Raw genomic sequence first — 21369 nt, forward strand, 5'->3', positions numbered from 1 at the left:
GCTTCATTTTGGAATTGCATTATATTTACACTTTTCAAGAGTGAAGGATGCCCAGGAGACGGAGACAGACCCAGTCAGGATGTGGCGTCAAGTTCTCTTTCTTTATGAGGTTGTTTTGTAAACATACTCACTTAGTGTTTTTAAGGCTTGTTCAGTGGGCAGAACAGCTGCAAAGCATCAAGGGAAAACTAAGTAGAACCAACCACAAATTGTTGGGACCATTCCAAAGACACTCCCCTCTATAGAGCAGGTACTAGGTGTGGGTTAGAGCAGGTATTATTGCACTTTCATCACCTGTACTAGGTGTGGGTTAGGGGTTGCGATCAGACTATCATTTTATTGGAGTGATTCAGTGAGAAGACAATTATTGATCGTTGTTCCAGTCAAACCCCCGGAGGTGGAAGGGGCGACTCTGTGACAGACAGTTCCTGCGCCAGGTCGTTGAATCGAGCGATGTAATCCACGCTGCTCTCACTCATCATACAGGCCAGCTGTGTGTCCACCTGGAAGAGCAGCCACAGGGAGGAGGGACACCAGTTACTCTTTTAGAACCCCTGACCCTGGTGCCTTCTAGGCTGTTTGACATGACCAGAGAACCCTTTGCGTAGATATACTTGCCCAAACGATTTGACAGACTGACCAACATGACTAACCTCAATGAAAAATATGAGTAGATATTTCTGTGTGGCAGGACTTAGACAAGACATGGGGTGTTACCGACTAATCAAAAATTGTGCTTAGGAAACTAACAACTACCCATTTGCATTCATATGTTTCCCTCAAACAGAATGTGGAGTGGAGTAAGACTTTTCCTACAAGTTAGGATCTAGTTCCTGGATATGAAGTACAGCAATGTGCTGTTCTTTGAGTCATTTTAAAATGGGGGTGTCTAATGGGGTGGGTCGAACATATCACTCCGACAGTTGCCAATATTGTCATGTCAGTACCTTCTGGAGGAAGTTAAGACAGGGTTAGGGCCTCTCACCTCTGCAACGTCTGGCAGCCCGCGGGACTGGAAGGAATCATGGGAGTTGCAGTCCAGAAGGCTGGGGCCCAGGAGAGCTGTGCCGCTGGAGGGCCCGGAGCGGGCCAGCGTCCGTCTGCCCTTATCAGGAGACACCAGGCTCGCTGCACGCATCACACGTTTCAAGAAATGTGAGTGTGTGTGAGACAAAGTGTTACTATACATGGCTAGGGATGCAGCGATTAACCAATTTTACTATTAACCGCGATTTAAAACGTCTCGGTTTTGTAACCGTAAAGGCTCAGCTACACCAAGTGTTTCTGTTCCAACTCAAAGGACATTATGGTACATTTGTTTTCTATGAACAACAGTTGCACAGTGAGGAAAATTATACAAACATTGGGAATTTGCAAATTGTTCTGGAGAATTAACCTCCCGTTTCCCTACAGCGCACCTGCGCGAAATCACAACGTTTTCTCCTGTTGGTAGCTTGAGCTGATAGTATGTGATTTACATTTACATTTAGCAGACGCTCTTATCCAGAGCGACTTACAGTAAGTACAGGGACATTCCCCCGAGGCAAGTAGGGTGAAGTGCCTTGCCCAAGGACACAACGTCAGTTGGCATGACCGGGAATCGAACTGGCAACCTTCGGATTACTAGCCCGATTCCCTCACCGCTCAGCCACCTGACTCCCTACATTTATCATTGTGTGTGTTAGTGTAGGCCTACCTACTTTCCATCAGCATAACGTACATTTCTTGTTGTTTGTTCGTTAATTACAGGCTTTAAAGTATAGTATGTATTGTTTTCAAATGGGTTTTATTGCTCAATCGCTAGTCAGAAGTACATGCTAATTCTAGCTTTCGCCCTGTTTCCACAGTCCCTGTGTAACAGCTAATACTGCTAGTGTAGCCTGATTTACTAATGTACTCCAATTGGCTATATACACACACACGACAGTGATATGTATTTCCAGGAAAAATAGGCCAGGTCTAGAATGCTGTGACTTTTAATAAACAGAACAGGTTATGGTAACCCTTAGCTATTGCACTCTTAAGCTAGTATTGCACTCGCTTTTTTCAGCGTTTTTACTGTTAGATAAATCTTACCTTCGTAATTGTCGATGTAGCTGGAAACTTACAATTTGAACCCCTTTTACCTCTTGCTTGAAGGGCAGCAACATAGAATCATTTGTACATTGTTAATTGTCATTTTGGGATGATCACCCGAACTCCTCGTAAAAAAATAAATTTTGTGTGAGAAACTAACGTAACTGCTAGCTACCGGAAGTTGTGAACCTGGTTTACGCAATATGGGGAAGTGACGCGTGCATATTAATTGTGAATTAGAACTGAAAATGCCTAGTTCTCCATGAGGATTCTCTTGTTCGGAAGGTCTTTCATATTTTGTTTTATTGTAATTAATATTTTCGTGTGTCGTTTTTAACACAACCTTAAGTTTTCTTGCAGGCACAAACACTACGCACTGTAACAATAAGTAGCCTAGCTTATTATATTAGGCTACTCATCTCAGTTAAGACTTACTCCTTAGAAGCGTACCTAGAAAATGAGTTTCATTCATTAATACACGGTTACCACTATGTTTTATTTATTTGGTATTTGGTACATCCCTAAAAATGTCAAATCAATTAATGCAATAATTAATCGATAATCGTTAAACCGTGATTATTCCTCAGACTATAATCGGACCATCAAAATCTATAATTGTTGCAACCCTATACTTGACAGTTGTCAGTAATATTCAGTAGCTTTACTAACACAAGAGGCAGAGTTGTTGATGGAGCTCTAGTGTCAAATGAAATGTAATGAATGTTTTCTGTGTGCCTGTGTGTGTGCGTGCATGAAACTCACACAGGAGGCAGCCCAGAGAGGAATCTGTGGAGTCGTTGGGGTACCACTGGGGGTCATGGCAGGGTGAAGGAATCCAGCCCCTGGAGGGACTGACAGAGGGGGAGGAGGGCAGCAGCTTGGAGCTGCCGTTCAGCTTGGCTGGGCAGAGCGAGGCCTCGTCACCTGGGAGAGACACCAGGTACAACAACGAATGAGGAGGCAGCAGATGCATACACAGGGAGAACTCTTACTGTAGAGGAGAAAACCAGGGTTGGGATGGAATCTCAGTCACCATAGTGGGCTGAGTTGATGGCCAGCTCGATGATGGAGTCACTGATGTGTGTCTGGGGCTCCCCGGGGACCAGGGCTTCTTCAGGGGGGCCGGGGAGGGAGATGTCCAGGAGGGAGGCAACACTGGGCGGGGAGAGGAGAGAGTCTCCTCCGCACGGACCTCCAGGAGACGGGCCGGTCTGGAGAGATGCATGATGGGAAGCCTTGTTTAGCTGCTCAGTGACGTGGGGAGGAAGATGACTTCCAGGGGACCTGGTGCTAGACTGGTAAAACATGCACATGTTCTATGGAGGCCAAGATGGACCTATTTAGAAGCCAACTACTCAGAACTCACCCCAGTTCCGTCCTCCTGTAGAAACTGTGTTTGTGGCCCAGCATGAGCTGCTGGCTCTGGAGCCAGGAGGCTGCAGGGACCCACAGCCTCCAGTTCTCTGCAGGGGCCCCCAGTCTCCAGCTCTCTGCAGGGCCCCCCGGCCTCCAGCTCTCTGCAGGGCCCCCCGGCCTCCAGCTCTCTGCAGGGGCCCCCAGTCTCCAGCTCTCTGCAGGGGCCCCCAGTCTCCAGCTCTCTGCAGGGCCCCCCGGCCTCCAGCTCTCTGCAGGGCCCCCCGGCCTCCAGCTCTCTGCAGGGGCTGCCTGGGATGATGCCTGCTGACTTGGCAGCCAGATCTATTGCACCTGAAAAAGTTAAGACATACCCTGTTTTAGTATGTACATAATGTACTTGCAATCTTATCAACAACTGAACAGTAAAAATCTGTACTTTTTATTTTGATAGTGGATTTGCTTTTGTTTATTAACCCTTGTGTTATCTTCGGGTCATTCTGACCCATCAGTCATTGTGACCCACCGTCGTATTGCGACAACTTTACCGCATACAAAAACAAAGTGAAGCATTTTCTTTTAACCGTTGGGCTGTCTCAGACCCCCCACATTGCGAAGGTTAGAAGAAAATTATTTTTATCTGTTTTTGTATTGGGTAAAATTGGGTAAATACAACGATGGTTCGTTATGAACCTTTGGGTCATGTGACCCGAAGGCAGCACAAGGGTTAACGTGCATGCACATTCAAGAAAATAACATTCATTTTAGTTTTTTTCATCTGACGAATATTTCACACAAAACCCCAAAAGAAGAAATGTTATTAAATCATTAAACCACCAATTTTATTAATTAATATTCTTATTCGCATAAATAGAGAAACTTTGAAGAACATACTGGAAAGCTTCGAGGAATTCACAGGACCAGACATAATCGAAGACTTGGTGAGGGGGGGGCGGGAGCAATTGGGCAGCCGGGTTTGGATTGGCCGAAAGGAGCCAGTTCCTGAGAGAGGAGAAAGGAAGTAGGGAGGTAAAATACTCGGGTGAGATTTGCTGGTGAGATCTTCAACTTATGAAATGTATTTGTGTTCAGATATCGGAGTGTCCAGTCAGTGTTGTAGGGTAGACAGATAAGATCTAGTTCCAATGTAAAGACCAAATTATGACAGATGGCAGCCAGCGGCCGGGGCAGGTGGGGCGCGGGAGGTGGGGCGCGGGAGGTGGGGTGTGATAGTACCTGTGGCGGCTGAGTTGGAGAGGATGGAGAAGGAGCACACATGCTGAGGGGCGTCTCCTGTGGTGCGTGGCAGCAATGTCCGCTGGGCAGCCGGAGACAGAGAGAGACTAGCTAAGTTCATGTTAACACTGTACATGTCTAAAGGGCCATCAAGTGAAGCGTGTTGGAGTTACCTGCACAACGAGGGGCTTCCGAAGCTGTCGGCTCCGGAACTTCCTCTGCTTTGACAGGAAAATGTCTGACTGCATCCATAATACAAAATTGCATATAGAAGAAACGTTAATTGATGAATTCCAAATATAGTTTCAAGCGGTAATTGAAACCCTAACCCATCTGACCTGAGGGGTTAGATGGCTGAGTGGTTAGGGAATCGGGCTATTAATCACAAGGTTGCGATTCCTGTCCGTGCCAAATGACGTTGTGTCCTTGGGCAAGGCACTTCACCCTACTTGCCTCGGGGGGAATGTCCCTGTACTTACTGTCAGTCGCTCTGGAGAAGAGCGTCTGCTAAAATGACTAAATGTGAATGTGGTACTGTACATGTAGAGAAGGGCTTACGCTGATGGAGTCTAGCTGCTGCCGGAAGGCCAGCTCTGCCTCCTTGTTCGGGGAGAACATGCGGGAGTGGCGGGAGCTGTTGGGGGGCAGCGTGGTTGGCACAGCAAAGACTCCCCCTTCAGCATCACCGCCCGACACCAGCAGAGACCTGGGCAGGTTCCGCACACCTGCGGGGACAAGGGGAGAGTTCACAGTGCATGACAGGAAGCAGCCCAAGACAGGAAGCAGCCCAAGATAGGAAGCAGCCCAAGATAGGAAGCAGCCCAGAAGGGAACTTTTGGAGGCTTGTGTTGCTTAGCAAAGAGATGCTTCTATTACACAGAGGTCTATGATTTGACCCAATATCAAAAAGGTAGTGTACTTCTGTGTTAAAAAAAAGAACTGTGTTACAGTCTGTTTGAATAATTCAGGCTTCCAAGTGAAAAAAGGTGTTTATTTTACATGAACTCAAAAGGGTAAAAACGGGTACATTCATGCAAATGATTATGTAGCCTACAATTGTCTGCTGTTTCCTACATTGATCAATTGCTTATGTTATGTTGATCAAAATGTATTATATTGGTTCTCTGTAAAATTCTCACCCAACAAACATCTAGACATTTATGTAGCTATTTATCCTCTCATCACTTAACCAACATGTTTGTGTGTGTCATACCTGATGGTCCAGCGCTGGGCAGGATAACCTTTGCCCCACGCAGGGAAGCCTGCTGGCGGCTGCAGTTGGGGCTGCGCCCCCCCCCGGCAGGGCTCCTCCCTGGGGGGGCGGGGGACTGTTCCTCCTGGGGGGGCTTGAGGGGGGATGTGGCAGTGGAGCACAGCTCTGGAGCCTAGGGGAGATCAGGTCATCACCAAAGTAAAGACAACTGGTCGAGCAGACAGTAAAGACGTTTAACTGTGTTGACCAACTGTACAAACGATTTGCTGGTTTTCACTTTTTAAAAAGTGTTGGGGTCAATAAAATGAACACCGGAACAATTTACAAATATTAAAGTATTAGGTCTGCTAGTTGAAACCCTCTGAGCCCAAGTGAATGACAAAAAATAATAAGCTAGATGTTTCAAGCAACTAATTACTCATTTTGTAAGTGTAATATGAAAAGTATAAGCAATGTACTGAAGCAGTACCTGGGCTCAAATGTAATATTAAGTAATGTGTAACTCTTATGTAGAAGTTATGTTTTAATATTTTTAGAGAGAAACCAAAGCTTCCAAGAGAGACCGGGGCTAAATGTGAGCAGGTAAAAAAAATAAAAAATAAAAAATAGAAAAGGAATGTGAACCAAAAGACTATGGACACATTTCATTTAAAAAAAAGGTCCTATATATTTCGGTGTTCCTTATTGTTCCTGTCCAACTAAAAGAGACTTACTGCTTTGGGGTTGATCTGGGAGGCTGCCAGTCTGAGCAGGCAGCGCAGGACGCGGTGTGTGTTGGCCGGAGGCGCAGGGTGCAGGTGCGAGGGCTGACCCGCATCCTGCCCCCCGCTGGGCACGGCCGGCTGCCACTCGTACTCCAGCTGCAGTTTCCCTGGCTTCCCCAGCATAAGGTACAGCTCCGCTAGCGTCACAGAGCCACCGGCACTCCAGCCCTCCTCCCGGATCTGCTGTGCTGATCTCCCCCCAGGGGCTGCGGGGGCCTCCCCAGACTCCTCCTTCCCAGGGTGCACTGTGCTTCCTAGCTCCAGCACCGGCTCCTCTGAAGCAAGGTGTGACTCTGGGGAGGTCGTGCTGACCCCTGGGGAGGTCGTGCTGACCCCTGCCATGCACTCCTCTCCGCATTTGTCCACTGAGCTCCCTTGCATGTTCAAATCCCTCTCACCCTCCTTGGCGATCGGCTCCCCGCACCCTTCCCCGCCCTCTGAGAAGCCCCTCCCCCGGTCCCCACTCCCCCCGCCGGCCTCCTGTCTGCTAGTGAGCGGTCTCTGTGTTGTGGGAGGTGGAGCAGGCGAGGGCCCTGTGCTCTTCTCCTCCGGCCCCGGAGCGGGCGGTGCCTCTGCTGGCGGGGCTGATGCAGCGGCTCCCCTGGCCGTCCTGGCAGGGCCCCTGAGGACCGCCGCACCATGGATGCCCAGGATCTGCACCCCCGGCAGCTCCTTGGCACCAGGGCGACACCTGCCGCTCTCCTGCCAGTGCACGGTGCAGGAAGCTTTGGAGTGCACGATGCGTGCCACGCCCGGCAGGGTGGCCAGGGGGCTGGTCTGCGCCGGGTAGAGGAACAGCTCCTCCAGCTCAGGTTTACACGGAGCAGGGAGGGCCTGCTGGGAGCCAAGAGCTTCACTCTCCTGCAAACTCTTTAGCTGGGGCAGGTGGGTTAAGGAGAGGAGTGATTTAGAAACCATCAGGGAAAATGGTTTTGGTTGGTTTCAAACCAACGTAGCCCATCAGAATGTAAAGAACTTGACAACAGAATGTTCAGTTAGTATAATGATAGACATGGGCAGATCACCTTTTCAGCACCACTATGTGATAGATCTGAACATGAACATGGGACTGTTTCCAATCATGGATAATATGTTTATCTACACCAAAGTTTGATGACTGTAGGGTAGGGTATCATATCCAAAAGCCTGAGAACACTAGTCAGATACAGTCTTTAGGACCTGCTGCATGTCAAACCAATACAGACAGTCATGTTCATGGAACTACTCTGGATAAGAGCGTCTGCTAAATGACTAAATGTAAATACCATGAAGTAAATGCACACATAAAGGGCACTTCCTTTTACCTCAATAGAGAAGTTTTATACAAATATTTTCATTTTGTACCGAAAGTAGACCAGTCATCAGAAATGAAGGTTGAAACTTTGCACACGTTGACTTCCTGAAGCCCGACTCAACTCCTGCAGAAGGTGTAACCTTCAGCAGAAGGTTCTGTCTCAAGGATACGATGCGTTGGTCCTGGACGGCCCACTTCTGTTTCAGGAACTCGATGAGGCTGGAGACTTTCCTGTGAAGCTCGACCACCATCCTGCGTTATACATGAGAAGAAACAACACTTACCATGACCTGCTTAACAACGTGTACAGCAGTGAGAAGGGTGGGGAGTCCACACGGAGGGATGTGTGAATATCAAACCCTGACAGCATGAGGTGAGGTCCAGGGGAGAAACAGCAAAACAACATGTCCCTCAAACAGAATGGTGCACATGGAGGCAGCCTAGCTAACACGCTGGGACCCAACCACAAGGACCTTTAAAAGGGATGACTGACTTAGCAAAAAAAAAATTCAACAGCAGCCAATATCTTAACCCTTGTGTTATCTTCGGGTCATTCTGACCCATCAGTCATTGTGACCCACCGTCGTATTGCGACAAATTTACCTCATACAAAAACAAAGTGAAGCATTTTCTTTTAACTGTCGGGCTGTCTCAGACCCCCCACATTGGAATGGTTAAAAGAAAATTATTTGTATTTGTTTTTGTATTGGGTAAAATTGGGTAAACACAACGATGGTTCGTTATGAACCTTTGGGTCATGTGACCGGAAGGCAGCACGAGGGTTAACGGTCATTGTTATAGGGATGACTCCTCAGGTACGCATACAGGCAGTGAGTGTAGGGCACCTGACACAGGTAACCTAGCAACATGTTCAAGTTAGCGTGTGCGTTAGTCAAATCAAGAGATAAGGTGGGAATACATAAAGATGCTGTCGGGGTCAGAGTGCTGTCGGGGCCAGAGTGCTGTCGGGGCCAGAGTGCTGTCGGGGCCAGAGTGCTGTCGGGGTCAGAGTGCTGTCGGGGCCAGAGTGCTGTCGGGGCCAGAGTGCTGTCGGGGCCAGAGTGCTGTCGGGGCCAGAGTGCTGTCGGGGCCAGAGTGCTGTCGGGGTCAGAGTGCTGTCGGGGTCAGAGTGCTGTCGGGGTCAGAGTGCTGTCGGGGTCAGAGTGCTGTCGGGGTCAGAGTGCTGTCGGGGCCAGAGTGCTGTCGGGGTCAGAGTGCTGTCGGGGTCAGAGTGCTGTCGGGGTCAGAGTGCTGTCGGGGTCAGAGTGCTGTCGGGGTCAGAGTGCTGTCGGGGTCAGAGTGCTGTCGGGGTCAGAGTGCTGTCGGGGTCAGAGTGCTGTCGGGGCCAGAGTGCTGTCGGGGTCAGAGTGCTGTCGGGGTCAGAGTGCTGTCGGGGTCAGAGTGCTGTTGGGGTCAGACCTGAGACGAGGGTTGTGAGCCAGGCTCTGGACACGGGCCCAGGAGTGGTTGCTTCGTGGCTGCAGCTCCACCGCCACCTTTAAGGGCAGTCGCACGGGCTTCTGGTCCTCCTCATCACTCACACCTGGAGGACAGAAAACCACACAGCGCCACATTCTAAAACATGCAATTAAAGACTAGTCATCAACTCACCACTTTTCAGAAACACCTGACATGTAGAAAACACAGATGGAATTGAGGAATTCATACATTAAAATTGACACCTGACAAACATAGAAATGTGATATTATGATGACAGTGAAATGTGATATTATGATGACAGTGCTCCAGAATGTGGAAGCAGTCCTCTCTGTGCTCACCGTCCGGGTCACAGAGTCTCTTGATGGCTCGACACATGGGCGCTTTGATCCTCAGGTTCCTGCCTTTGGAACGCACCGTAGTGGCCCTGACCGGACACAGCAGACCATGACTACAACTGACTTGGTAGACATTAGATGCATGCATGTACACAAACACCACATTAAAGATTTACAAAATTCATTATTATTTGGCATCTTGTTTTATCATCATCCAATTGGTTCCAAATGCAAGGTTTCTTACCCCTGTTGGATGAGTTCATTTAGCTTTGCTACATTCTTGTCGTCCATTACTGCCATGAATGGGAAACAGACAGCTGCTATTAATAACAGGATTCCAACAACAGACTTGCACAATCATTCTCACAGTTTTCCCCATGACTCCAACGTACTTAACACTTAAATCACCTCCCTTGTGACAAGCACTAGCAGGTGCACAAACAAAGCTAAAGTGTAGCCAGTATTTCTTTTCAAAATCACAGAACGGATTACACCAATGCTTTGACAAACTGAGACATGAACACAGACACACCGCCACATGTTATGTCAGCTGCAGAACTGCAGGGTGGAATGGTTCTCATGTAAAAAGAACAAGACATGAAATTGCACAGGTGTCATTGGGTCATGCTCAACAGAAGATAAATAAGTGAGTTAAGTTGAGCAAAGCAGCTACATGACAGGATTTCCCGCAGAAAATGTGTTAGTTAGGAGAGGGGGGGAGAAAACAGGACAACGGTGGATATTGCTATTAAAAAATATAAAACGTTTTATTTAAAAAAGTTTTTTTATTTTTTGGGCGACGTAGTTAAGGCGGCAGGCATGTGTTGCTTAGGCGACCGCCTTAACTGAAAAGTGCTGCGAGAAACCCTGCATGAATAGCTTTTGCATGCTCAACAAGCACTGAAACAGCTGATATCCAAAACTGAGAAGCTATCAGGACCCCCAGTACATGCACTGAAACATAAACTGTCATTGTACTTCACTCACATCCTCCAACCTTCTTCCTGAGCTCAGAATAGCAGATGAGCCCATACAGCTCCTGGGAGGACCTCTTCAGCACGCGGGACACTGAGGAGGAGAGACAGGTTACCACATGGCCTGACTGGAATGGCAGCAAACACTGGTGTTCACCCAGGCTGCTCTGAGAGCTGGTGTTCACCCAGGCTGCTCTGAGAGCTGGTGTTCACCCAGGCTGCTCTGAGAGCTGGTGTTCACCCAGGCTGCTCTGAGAGCTGGTGTTCACCCAGGCTGCTCTGGGGGCTGGCGTTCACCCAGGCTGCTCTGAGAGCTGGCGTTCACCCAGGCTGCTCTGAGAGCTGGCGTTCACCCAGGCTGCTCTGGGGGCTGGCGTTCACCCAGGCTGCTCTGAGAGCTGGCGTTCACCCAGGCTGCTCTGAGAGCTGGCGTTCACCCAGGCTGCTCTGGGAGCTGGTGTTCACCCAGGCTGCTCTGGGGGCTGGTGTTCACCCAGGCTGCTCTGAGAGCTGGCGTTCACCCAGGCTGCTCTGAGAGCTGGCGTTCACCCAGGCTGCTCTGGGAGCTGGTGTTCACCCAGGCTGCTCTGAGAGCTGGCGTTCACCCAGGCTGCTCTGGGAGCTGGTGTTCACCCAGGCTGCTCTGGGAGCTGGTGTTCACCCAGGCTGCTCTGAGAGCTGGCGTTCACCCAGGCTGCTCTGAGAGCTGGTGTTCACCCAGGCTGCTCTGGGAGCTGGTGTTCACCCAGGCTGCTCTGGGGGCTGGTGTTTGTCTCTTCCCTTGTGTATAACTCACCGTTGGCAAAGTCGATGTGCTTGGAGATCTTGTGCCAGGTGCGGTAGTAGAAATGGCGGACCTGCTCCTTGTTCTTCACCATGCTGGCTGGCTTCCCCTTCTTCCTATACTTCAGCGCTATGTTGGTCTGGATGGCTTCAAAATCCTTCCCATGCTAAAGGAGGAGAGGATTGTTTGCTTTAGGGGCATAAATCAGAATCTGACATTTGAAGCCCTTTTCTAACCCCTTGAATGACGTGTTAAAGTGTTTACTCTTAAAGCCATTTTTGTGCTATATGTCCCTAGTAAACTAACATCTACTGGTAAAATGACCTACTTTTGAGTGTTTTTCCTACATTACAACAATGCTGTTCATAATACTTAATGTTACCTACAACTGAAGAAAACTTCTACCTCATAGAGACCCTCAAAGAAGCTGTTTTTATCGTCCGCACTCCAGGACTCCCACTGCCGACGAGCCCTCTTCTGAATGCCCCCCAGCTCCTCCTTGTCGCTGGGGCCCTGGCTCCTGGAGGCTGCCTTGGCCCCCCCTGGCCCGGACACTGGGCCAGGCTGACCGCTGGCCACCTGAGCAGAGGGCCCATTCTCAGACCCTGTTTCAAACAGTGAGGACAAGTGAGAAAACATTCTGTTTGTATGTGAATGTGTATGAATTTGACATTGCATGAATACTGCGCAAAAAGAACAGTGAATTGAGTTCTGAAAAGTGATGTGTGACAGACAGCTAGTGAGGTGTGACAGACAGCTAGTGATATAGTAGAGGAGAGTGATGTGTGACAGACAGCTAGTGAGGTGTGACAGACAGCTAGTGATATAGTAGAGGAGAGTGATGTGTGACAGACAGCTAGTGAGGTGTGACAGACAGCTAGTGATATAGTAGAGGAGAGTGATGTGTGACAGACAGCTAGTGAGGTGTGACAGACAGCTAGTGATATAGTAGAGGAGAATTATTGCCAACAGGAGAACCTATACATCATTCAAAACTGAAGGCTAGCTGGCTTTCTTAATTAAACCTCTCAATTCAATTATTATGTTAAATTCCACATTTGACCAATGGTGAATTGCATTTTACAGCAATGTTACAAATGCATTGGCCAGCATGTAGAGGCAGACTTGCATAGAGTTGAACCATATGAAGATGTCAGTTGTAAAAAATGTCTGGACAACTTGTGTTTGTATTCCTGCAAGAAAGTGATGAAACTTTTGTTTGCAACAACGGTCTTGTAGCAGAGCTAACTTGTGGGAAACAGTACAAAGGAACATGTGTGTTTGCATCCCAGAACCCCTTTCCCCCTCTGTGAAGAGCATTGTATTGCATATTGCAAATACCACTATATAAATTACGTTTGATTTGATATCATCCCTGATTTTGGTCTTTAGGCCATAGGTATAGCACTCTGATCAAAATGGACATGACCATGTCTTACCAAGTCTGACTGACAGTTGCGACCGAATTCAAGCTACAGTTCAATGTGGTGTTAACACCAATATGACGAGTCAGTTCTGTCATCAGAGCCGTGGGCACCCCAGTTTGTGGATCTGGGTTAATAGATCCGAAGGCCCAGCACCAAAAACAGCGTGTGCTCTCTAGTGACCTATGTAATCCCTGCAACTTTCTACTAACAATCCACAATTTGTTTGCGAAGCAACCGGTATAGACTTACCTTTCAATTTCGAATGGCCGTGACCATTGATAGTTGTGGCGATGGAGTCTTTACGGATCCGTTTGCTCGGAGGTCGAACACTGGATCTCAGAAAATGATGTTGATCATGGTTTTGAAGAAATGGTACTGACGATGTCTGGGGACGTTGGGTTAAACCAGATCCTGACTGGTTTGGTACAGGGGTCGGAAGCACCAGTGGTAAACTGGTGCTGCCCGTAGTTGATGGATCAAGTATTTCCATTCCGTCTCTCTTTGTACTACGCTCCTCGCTCCCCTGATCACCGCTCTCCTCTTCGTCACAACCTTCATGCTTTCTGAACGAATTATTCACTCCATGGACACCGATGCCGTCCCTCGAGCCCACTGTCATCCTGACAAAATACAAGAGAAGCAACTGTTTGAGTTTTAACAAGAACACAGTACAAAAACAACTTAGAAAGACGACGTTCCCTTTCTCTCAACATGGCCGCCACTGTTTGTTTCAAATCCGCTCTCATCGTCCCAACAAAACATGCAATATGTCTTTAATGCTAAATGTCTACATTTTAATTCCATAGGATACATTTTCACAACAGAAAATGTACCAACTGTCTTTGTTACTTCAACTTATATTTCCAGTATACCTTCTAGTATTGTCAGTGAAATTCAAATGCAAGCGCCCTCAGTTAAGCGCCCTACAGCAACGACATCGACAAATCTTTCGGCGCATTCGACCTCTAATTTAACTGTTTCTTTAATGAGACAATGTTACCCATTTTCATGGTCTTCGGTCGCAGCTGATGTTTTCCTTCTCTTCACCATGGATCCGACGAGTTTAACAAGCAATAATTGATCGAATTACGCATATTAAATGCACGAACGGATCCTTGCTACGACTACACTCCTGCTTCGTCTGAGCTGGCCAAACTCTGCGCAGTTGATTATGTTGTCTGTATCCTGAAATCATACTCATTACATTACGACCAATGGTCAATTAAAAACGGCAATTGTCGTTAATTAAGATTGATATATAAAAACGTAATTAAAAGTGACCAGATTCATCTGCAAAGTAAAGAGAATGCTTTACTTGTCTTGGAGTTTGTCATACGTCATCGTCTACTAAAAGAGCATGTTTACATTTTTACATGACCAACACATTAAAAAAAAATTATAGCAGGCAGACAATCGCTTTATATCACCTCAATTGGGTTGATGCGATTCTAAAATATACCTTTCCCTCTGAGAAAGTGTATTTGTTATACAAAAATAGGGCACGTCTTTCACATTTTCCAACACAAAGCTAGTGGATAACCAATCCATGAAAATTACCAACACATTTTGGGTAACTCATGGAACTACTGAGCAGGCAGAAACTTGCTTTAAATCACCTAAATTAGGCAAATGCGATTCTGAAATTACCCAACCCCTCTGGAAAAACATAATGCGTGTAGGCCACTAAAATGTAGGCACGTCATTCACATTTTCCAATTCAAAGCCAATTCAAAGCCATGAATGAATAAACTCACATGCATGTTTTCAAAGCTGTGGTTCATACATTTGCAACAGAAATCGGTTTGAAGATAAAATATGGTTGCCTAATACTTAAATTTCTCTTTAAAGTGCTCTGATTGGATACCAGCAAAACTGTCGATGATCTCTCTCACTGCTTGAGTTGTTATTTAACTCAATGTACATTTTAAGGATACTGTAACTGGATATTGCTACACTCAACTACCTCGTTAACCTACTTATTACATTGAGAAAATACGGAAAATGAAGCCATAAAGTTCGATATCATGTTTGCACATACATGTTTTTAATCTTGCTTGCATAAAATTATATTAATGCTGACAATCACTACCCTGACGTTCCGGTTCACCCCTTAAAAGTAACCGAGAACTACCTTATTGAAACTGCCTAACTAGCTAGCATTGTAGCTTCCTAAATTCGCCAGGGACCAAGTAGCTAACCTAGTAGCTAGCAGGCAGGAGCAATCCTAAACTTTTTCGTTTTCACATAAATAAATGATAACAGAAAATTAAGTGATAAAACATTAATACGTCTTATTACCTTTACTTGAACAGTCACATCATGGAAAAACATTGCAGTCTTAAAACGGAATAGTAGCTAGCCCACATTAAAAACATTAGCATGTCCAACTAGCTAGGAAGCTAACCACAGTCAAACGCTTCAGCTGCTGCAACAGTCCTGTTTGAGTACGCCACGCCCACTTCTAACGCAAAAACAAAACTTATGATTGGTCAAATCAAGGGAAACGAGGACATGCGCGTCTACATCATCTGTGAGTGACCTTCCATCAGAAATGTTGCTTATACTTGATCACTGTTCTGAAATGTACACTTGCAAAATTACCACTTTGCACAGTCCGGTTTCCCGAGATAGGCCAATCGTTGGACACTTGTTTCCCTAAAATCCCCTAAAATCCCCCAAAACCACACAGACAGACAGATTATTTGTATTATTAGATTCCCAAAGTCTTTGAAAAAATGTTTGAATAGCGCTGAATAAAAAAACGCTTTGGGCCATGTGGGTCTTGCTTCGAACGTAACATCAACTTCCTCTGTTCTTGTCAGCGTATGACGCTGTAGCGAGCTTACGTATCCCAAGTAGCTTTATTGCAACGTCAGCAACTTGGAACATGATCGAAGTCTTTCTTCAGCTCCACCTACTCTTTCAGTTTCAAACTTTTCACCGAATGTGACGCCACTGTCCTTACTGCCAATTTAATAAAGCACACAGGATAGCTATTCACAATGACTTCTACAAACATGTTTCAAGGGCTTGATGGCGCGAAGCCAAGTTCAAGGTAAGGCATGAGCCAAAACATTGAAATAATCTTTACTAAATAGAAAGTTAGAAACTAAATTAACTGGTTGTGAGCTAGGATGTGCTTATTCAACATCATGTTCTTTTTTGTCCGCATGCTAACACGGTAGAATGCAAAGTGAACGCTAGCTGTCTTGTTTATTAGCCATGCATTTTTATTATTCTAACATAACAAATAGCGTGAACGATTGTAAATGTTTTCATATGTGCTGCCATTTAGGCTAAATATAATCTAAATTATTGTTGCTTTGTGACTTGTTAGCCTAGCTGTTCCATCAAGCTAGGCTAACAATGTTGCGATGTTGGTGTGCCACTATTCTGACCATCTAAACTCGCTCTAGCTACTGAAGCGAGGTTGTTAGTCATTGGCTGGCTAAAACCTACCTGACTCTGACAGTTGTTTAATGTCCATGTTCCGAATCGAACGTTACTCGGTTAGGCTTTGCTAATTATCTAGTTAGCTAATTAACTGCATCTTAGCAAGCTTGCTAGCGGTTAACCAGCAAGAAGACAGCCACTTCACATCGGTAATATTACCTAGCCTACTAACCGTTAAGGAAGCTAACTGTTCGTGAAATGGACCAACAAACTATTATCTACTTAAGGGAGTTTTTTTTTTGTACCTTATCTTATGAACCTCAATATAGCCTACTGAATGTTTTGAAGATCTAACAAAAAATATATATTCTGGGGTTGGTGGGCTAATTGCTTCATAACCTATTATGTCACTTTTAGGCCTGCAGATAATCAATATATTTATTGTTTCATATCAGTTCTTTTTTGTCCACATTTTTGCTGATGTGGACTTGTATATTAGACTATTTCTTTGTGTGTGTGTAACAGAGTGCTGCGTCCTCCTGGAGGTGGCTCCAGTAACTTGTTTGGTGGTTATGAAGAAGACGCGTCTGCATCCAGGAGGCCTCATAAAATGGCCTCCACTATTTTTGAGCCTGTAGAGGATCCCAGTGGAGGCCCCAGGCGATCTAACCCACCAGGTCAGAGGTGCATGAAGCACGGGCAAGTTCAGATATACTTCAAAGATCCAGCCAAAAATCTGTCACAGCATTACGTTTAAAACATGTAAAAAAGAAGAAATGGCATTATTCACTTCCTACTCCAACTGTCTATCCAATAGGGAAAACACTCACCAGCACAGAACTGGTGTAGGCAGCAAATACAGAGAAATGGGTAGAAAAGGCTCAGGACTAAAGTTACAAAGAAAAGTTAGGTTTGGCATAGACCATTTGGTGATGAAGCTTTGACACACAAGTTCTGGGTAAAATTGTGGGATCTTAAAAGACCATGATTTAGTATCTTTGGTGTCTAACATTTACTGTGATAGATTTATCTTGGGATCAAATAAACATTCTAATATATTTAAGACGTTATTGTTCATATTTTACACAAGCTGTCATTGGTGACGGGTTGTCGATCTCTTTTGTTCTCATGTAGGGGGGAGGAGCAGTGGGATATTTGACGAACCCAAGGCTCCCTTACAGCAGCACAGACCGGCCCCTCCAGGTGGACCGACCAGCAACATCTTTGGTGAAGCAGAGAGCTCCGTGCCCCCTGCCACTCCCTGGAGCCACCCTAATAAACCAAAGGCAAGTTATTGCAGCAATATCTGGAAGCCATCAAACCAAACACCAAGTAACCCAGAGTTTGAAGTACTGACACCTGTCACTTGTTGTCCGAGAAGGCAAAGGAGGCAGTGATAATAAAGTCATTGAAAGAACAGCAGCAAAACACAAACATATTTCTAAATTATAGAGCAAAAGAGCCCTTTTGATGCAAATATTCTTATACATTATTCACTTCTGTGAGTATTGATTAATGTGGAAACAATTAGAAAAATACTATATGTTACATCATCTGTCACAGGATTTTTTCACTTTAAAGTGCTTTGAATCCATTGCGTGAATATGAATTGGTTGTCTTTTCTTTGTTGGTGGGTCATATATTCTGTCATTTCCAGGATAACATAAACATGTCTTCAAGTGCCACTCCTGAACAAGAGCCTCCAAGTGAGTTATTTGCCTACACAGCCTGTTTACTCAAACCCAAAATGAAGGTTCATTACCTTTTAGGCCCCCCTAAAAATCCATCCAATTAAACCAAGTGGAAGATGCTTACAGTTAGCACCTGTTGTGATGCTGTTGTTGCACTATGTCTTGTACAAACCCCTCCTTGGCACTTAGGCACCGTAAGTAGTATTACAAGTCTGTTGACATGTTCTGCTACAGAATGACTGGACTAGCTCTAAGCTTTAGGACCTAAAACCCTCAAATCCAAACTGTATTTGAAAGACACACAGGTTTAATAATGCAATATGCATATAACCTGTAGATAATATAACACTTTTATAATGCCGTCTGGACTCCCCATTATGTATAGTGTGTCACTGTGTATTACAAAAAAGGGTTCCAAATATTGTTAAAACAAATTAAACCTAGAAGTTTCTTTAAAAAAAAAAATTGGCACTCTTAGACAGAATCGTTAGTGGTGCCCAGAAACGGTCATGAAAGGGAAACCCAGAAAAAGACTTTTCAAAAGTTCCTTTATAAAAATGTACAGTACATCTACTGGAGGCAGCATAGGGAAGTCTCACTGAGGCAGTTGGTTATTTCCAGAGGAGTTGGTTATTATTTAGGGAATCCTCTCAACTGGGGTGCTGCACCTCTCACCTTACTCAACTCTCCATGCCCCTTTCAGCTTCTCAGCCAAAGGAAACTCCAACACAAGTGATTTCTCTTCCACCTGTGAAAGTGGAACAGCTCCTGTCTGAGGCAGAGCCCTGTGCTCCCTCCAGGTCCCTCCAGGACCACGAGCCCCGCCTGGGGGCTCGGCCCCGCTCCCACAACAAGGTCCTCAACCCCCCTGGAGGAAAGTCCAGCGTGGTCTTCTACTGACCAACTTCCCATATCTCTTCTTTCTGTACACATTCTTCTTGTTTGTTTTATTCTCCCTCATTCCACCCTTTCTCACTGTCCTCCAGGGATGTCTGAAAAAGTTTGTTGTTAAAAATGATCCTCTATTCCCTTATAAAGGAAATAGTCACATCTCAATGATTCATAGTTGATTTATTTGTCACATTTCATATCACATCCCTGGTCTGCATTCTTCTGCACTTTAAGACCGTTCCTGAGGACCTCTGTATTTTTGTTTTCTGGATGAAATGCTTGCAATCACTACTGTCCTTTTACTGTATCGAAGTGACGTGTGTAATCATGTAATTACTCACTGTAAATGTTCATCTTTGACTTGGTAATGGATTGTGATGAAAGGCTGTTGAGTAAAATGGGTCTACTATGTCTCAGGCACCCTCAATGTTCATCCACCAAACTCGGTTCCCTTTACTGTTCTACATTCTATAGACCTTTTACTGTCTGTTCATCTTGCTTGTTGTTCTAACCACTAATGCAAAGGGGTAATGTCATCAGTTTGCTTACGTTTCGCCAATTAACCATATTTCTTTTGTATTTCTGTCTTGCTTATGTTTATGCTTAAGCTTATGTTATCATATACTATACATTTATGAAACTTTGTTCAGGGAAAAAGCCAAAAAAAAAATCTACCAATACACAAAGAGCTACGTCAGCCAATTGCCTTTACCCAAAGTTTATTTTCCTTAGAGAAATTCAATTTTGATCTTGTCCACTGTGGCAAATACTGAATGTATCGTGTTTCTGGTTTGGTTCAGACACTTTGCTCTAAGAATGGTAAATAAGTTTTGGGGAGGCCTTTAATTTATGTTTTAAATTAAAACTGTGGTACACAAGTGAACTCTGGAAGATAGCATGACAGGCCAACAGAGTGCTCAGCCTCGTATAGCAGGATGAGGCAGTAGCACAGCCAACATGTTGCACACGTTCACAGTATCCCGGCTCTGCCCGTAATATTGAAATATTGAAAGGTGTAATGCCCATTATTTCTTTATGCAACCTATAACCCTGTACATGGTGTATGCCAATTGCTATGATCCTAGACAATCATCTTAGACAAACCCTAAGTAGCTGAGCGACCGTTGTGAGTGGTGGGTCGTACTTTACCTTTACTTGTTAGCTTGGACTGGTAGTGTGCAACAATTGAAATGTAGCAAAATAGAATAAAAATGTAATACCATGCCAATGTAATAAAAATGCTGACCAAAGAACATTGTGTTGGTAGCCATACAAACTGTGCAGTCCCTCAGAAATAAAAACACCCACATCAAAATGTCATAGTTTAAAGGCTGACTTCATCTATGGGACCTTAAGGTTAACCAGTCCTGAGTTTAGTGACATTAGCACTGTATTTAAAGGTAAACATGTTTAGATAAAGCTATGTTACTTTGAGGTTCCTTTTAATGTGGACAGTTACTAGAATAACTGAACACAGATGCCTTCATCAGCATTCAACAGTTTGTACTTGGTTTTAAATCCATTGAGTGATTTCTGTAAAATGTCATTTACATCTATTTTTAGCAATGACTGACACCACTGTAATCAAGTTATAGAGTAACCGTAGTCATCTGTTTCATGATCACAGACATTGACTGTAAAAACAAATCACACATCACAGAACAGTGATGACTCACTGCAGCAGCATAGGAGCAGTGCCGGCTTACGCGCCCGAACAGTAGGTGGCGGTGACGCACCACATTATCGTTGGTTGCAATCTACATTTAAAAGCGAAAGAAGAACACCTATGTTATGGCAGAGAATGGCTGTGTCTACTACCGCGCACTTTACTAAGTACACTGCAATACAGTGCACTGCAATACAGTGCACTTACATCTGTAGTGCACTCCGTCGCTGAGTAGTGCTGTCTCTAATGGAACACTTAAGTTAACCACTTGGCGGGAAGTGACGGACGCAATCTGATTGTGACACCCGCGAATCTGTTCGCGAGTCATTTCGTCCGCCATTATTTTAGAAATGAAATGAAAAGCTGCCGAAAGGGCTCCTCCTCTTCCGCTACGTAGCCAATATGGCTCCCGTTTAGGGCGAGTAGTGGCCATCGTTGTATACTGCATTTTTTGACCGTTTGCAGTGCGTCATCCGGGTACTTTCAGTGCACTGAATTCTGCTGGTTCTGTCAGTGTAAGCGCCCTAAGAACTGAAAGTCAGTGCTCGAAGTGCCCAAGTGCGCGGTAGTAGACACAGCCAACGTTTAATAGGGGAGAACTGCCACTTTCGGGAAACTTCCGGGTTCTGAACTGGTTGCAGTTCCACTCTAGTTCCATATGAGGGCGCTAACGGCCCAGTGCAGAATGAATGGAGGTCTATGGAGCTATACCCCTCAAAATCCACTTTTCTCAGGATAATTTTTTTTGGCCCAAACGGCTGCAGACCCGAGCGGCTGCAGACCCAAACGGCTGCAGACCCGAGTGGCTGCAGTACTGAGAGGATGCAGTAAC

At 45.5% G+C, this 21369-nt stretch overlaps 2 protein-coding genes across 2 annotated transcripts; one reads left to right on the top strand and one right to left on the bottom strand.

Annotated features, from left to right (window-relative positions):
• Positions 1-82: 82 nt before the first annotated feature.
• On the bottom strand, positions 83-14164 carry cramp1 (cramped chromatin regulator homolog 1). The gene is made up of 21 exons (XM_062484585.1): positions 13897-14164; positions 13146-13516; positions 11875-12074; positions 11482-11635; positions 10699-10779; positions 9956-10004; positions 9715-9800; positions 9356-9479; positions 8107-8188; positions 6592-7518; positions 5879-6050; positions 5224-5390; positions 4839-4907; positions 4666-4747; positions 4324-4431; positions 3611-3783; positions 3443-3529; positions 3110-3287; positions 2839-3000; positions 986-1128; positions 83-503 (listed from the first exon to the last, which is right to left on the bottom strand). Exons 1-21 carry the CDS (start codon positions 13944-13946, stop codon positions 384-386), a joined length of 3585 nt encoding a protein of 1194 aa, XP_062340569.1. The 5' UTR covers positions 13947-14164; the 3' UTR covers positions 83-383.
• Positions 14165-15762: 1598 nt separating this feature from the next.
• On the top strand, positions 15763-20189 carry jpt2 (Jupiter microtubule associated homolog 2). Its single transcript, XM_062484637.1, has 5 exons — positions 15763-15951; positions 16815-16966; positions 17424-17575; positions 17947-17995; positions 18684-20189. The coding sequence occupies exons 1-5, from the start codon at positions 15899-15901 to the stop codon at positions 18878-18880; spliced, it is 603 nt and encodes a 200-aa protein (XP_062340621.1). The 5' UTR covers positions 15763-15898; the 3' UTR covers positions 18881-20189.
• Positions 20190-21369: the final 1180 nt, after the last annotated feature.

The sequence above is a fragment of the Osmerus eperlanus genome, chromosome 2 (genome assembly GCF_963692335.1).
Source record: "Osmerus eperlanus chromosome 2, fOsmEpe2.1, whole genome shotgun sequence".
Taxonomy (NCBI): Eukaryota; Metazoa; Chordata; class Actinopteri; order Osmeriformes; family Osmeridae; genus Osmerus; species Osmerus eperlanus.

Coding starts and splice junctions, on each gene's coding strand:
- cramp1 (XM_062484585.1), bottom strand. CDS start 13,946: ATGGTGAAGAGAAGGAAAACATCAGCTGCGACCGAAGACCATGAAAAT. Junction 4,908..5,223: donor AGCAGCTAGACTCCATCAGC/GTAAGCCCTTCT, acceptor TTATGGATGCAG/TCAGACATTTTCCTGTCAAA. Junction 3,288..3,442: donor TACAGGAGGACGGAACTGGG/GTGAGTTCTGAG, acceptor GCATCTCTCCAG/ACCGGCCCGTCTCCTGGAGG.
- jpt2 (XM_062484637.1), top strand. CDS start 15,899: ATGACTTCTACAAACATGTTTCAAGGGCTTGATGGCGCGAAGCCAAGT. Junction 16,967..17,423: donor CAGGCGATCTAACCCACCAG/GTCAGAGGTGCA, acceptor GTTCTCATGTAG/GGGGGAGGAGCAGTGGGATA. Junction 17,576..17,946: donor GCCACCCTAATAAACCAAAG/GCAAGTTATTGC, acceptor TGTCATTTCCAG/GATAACATAAACATGTCTTC.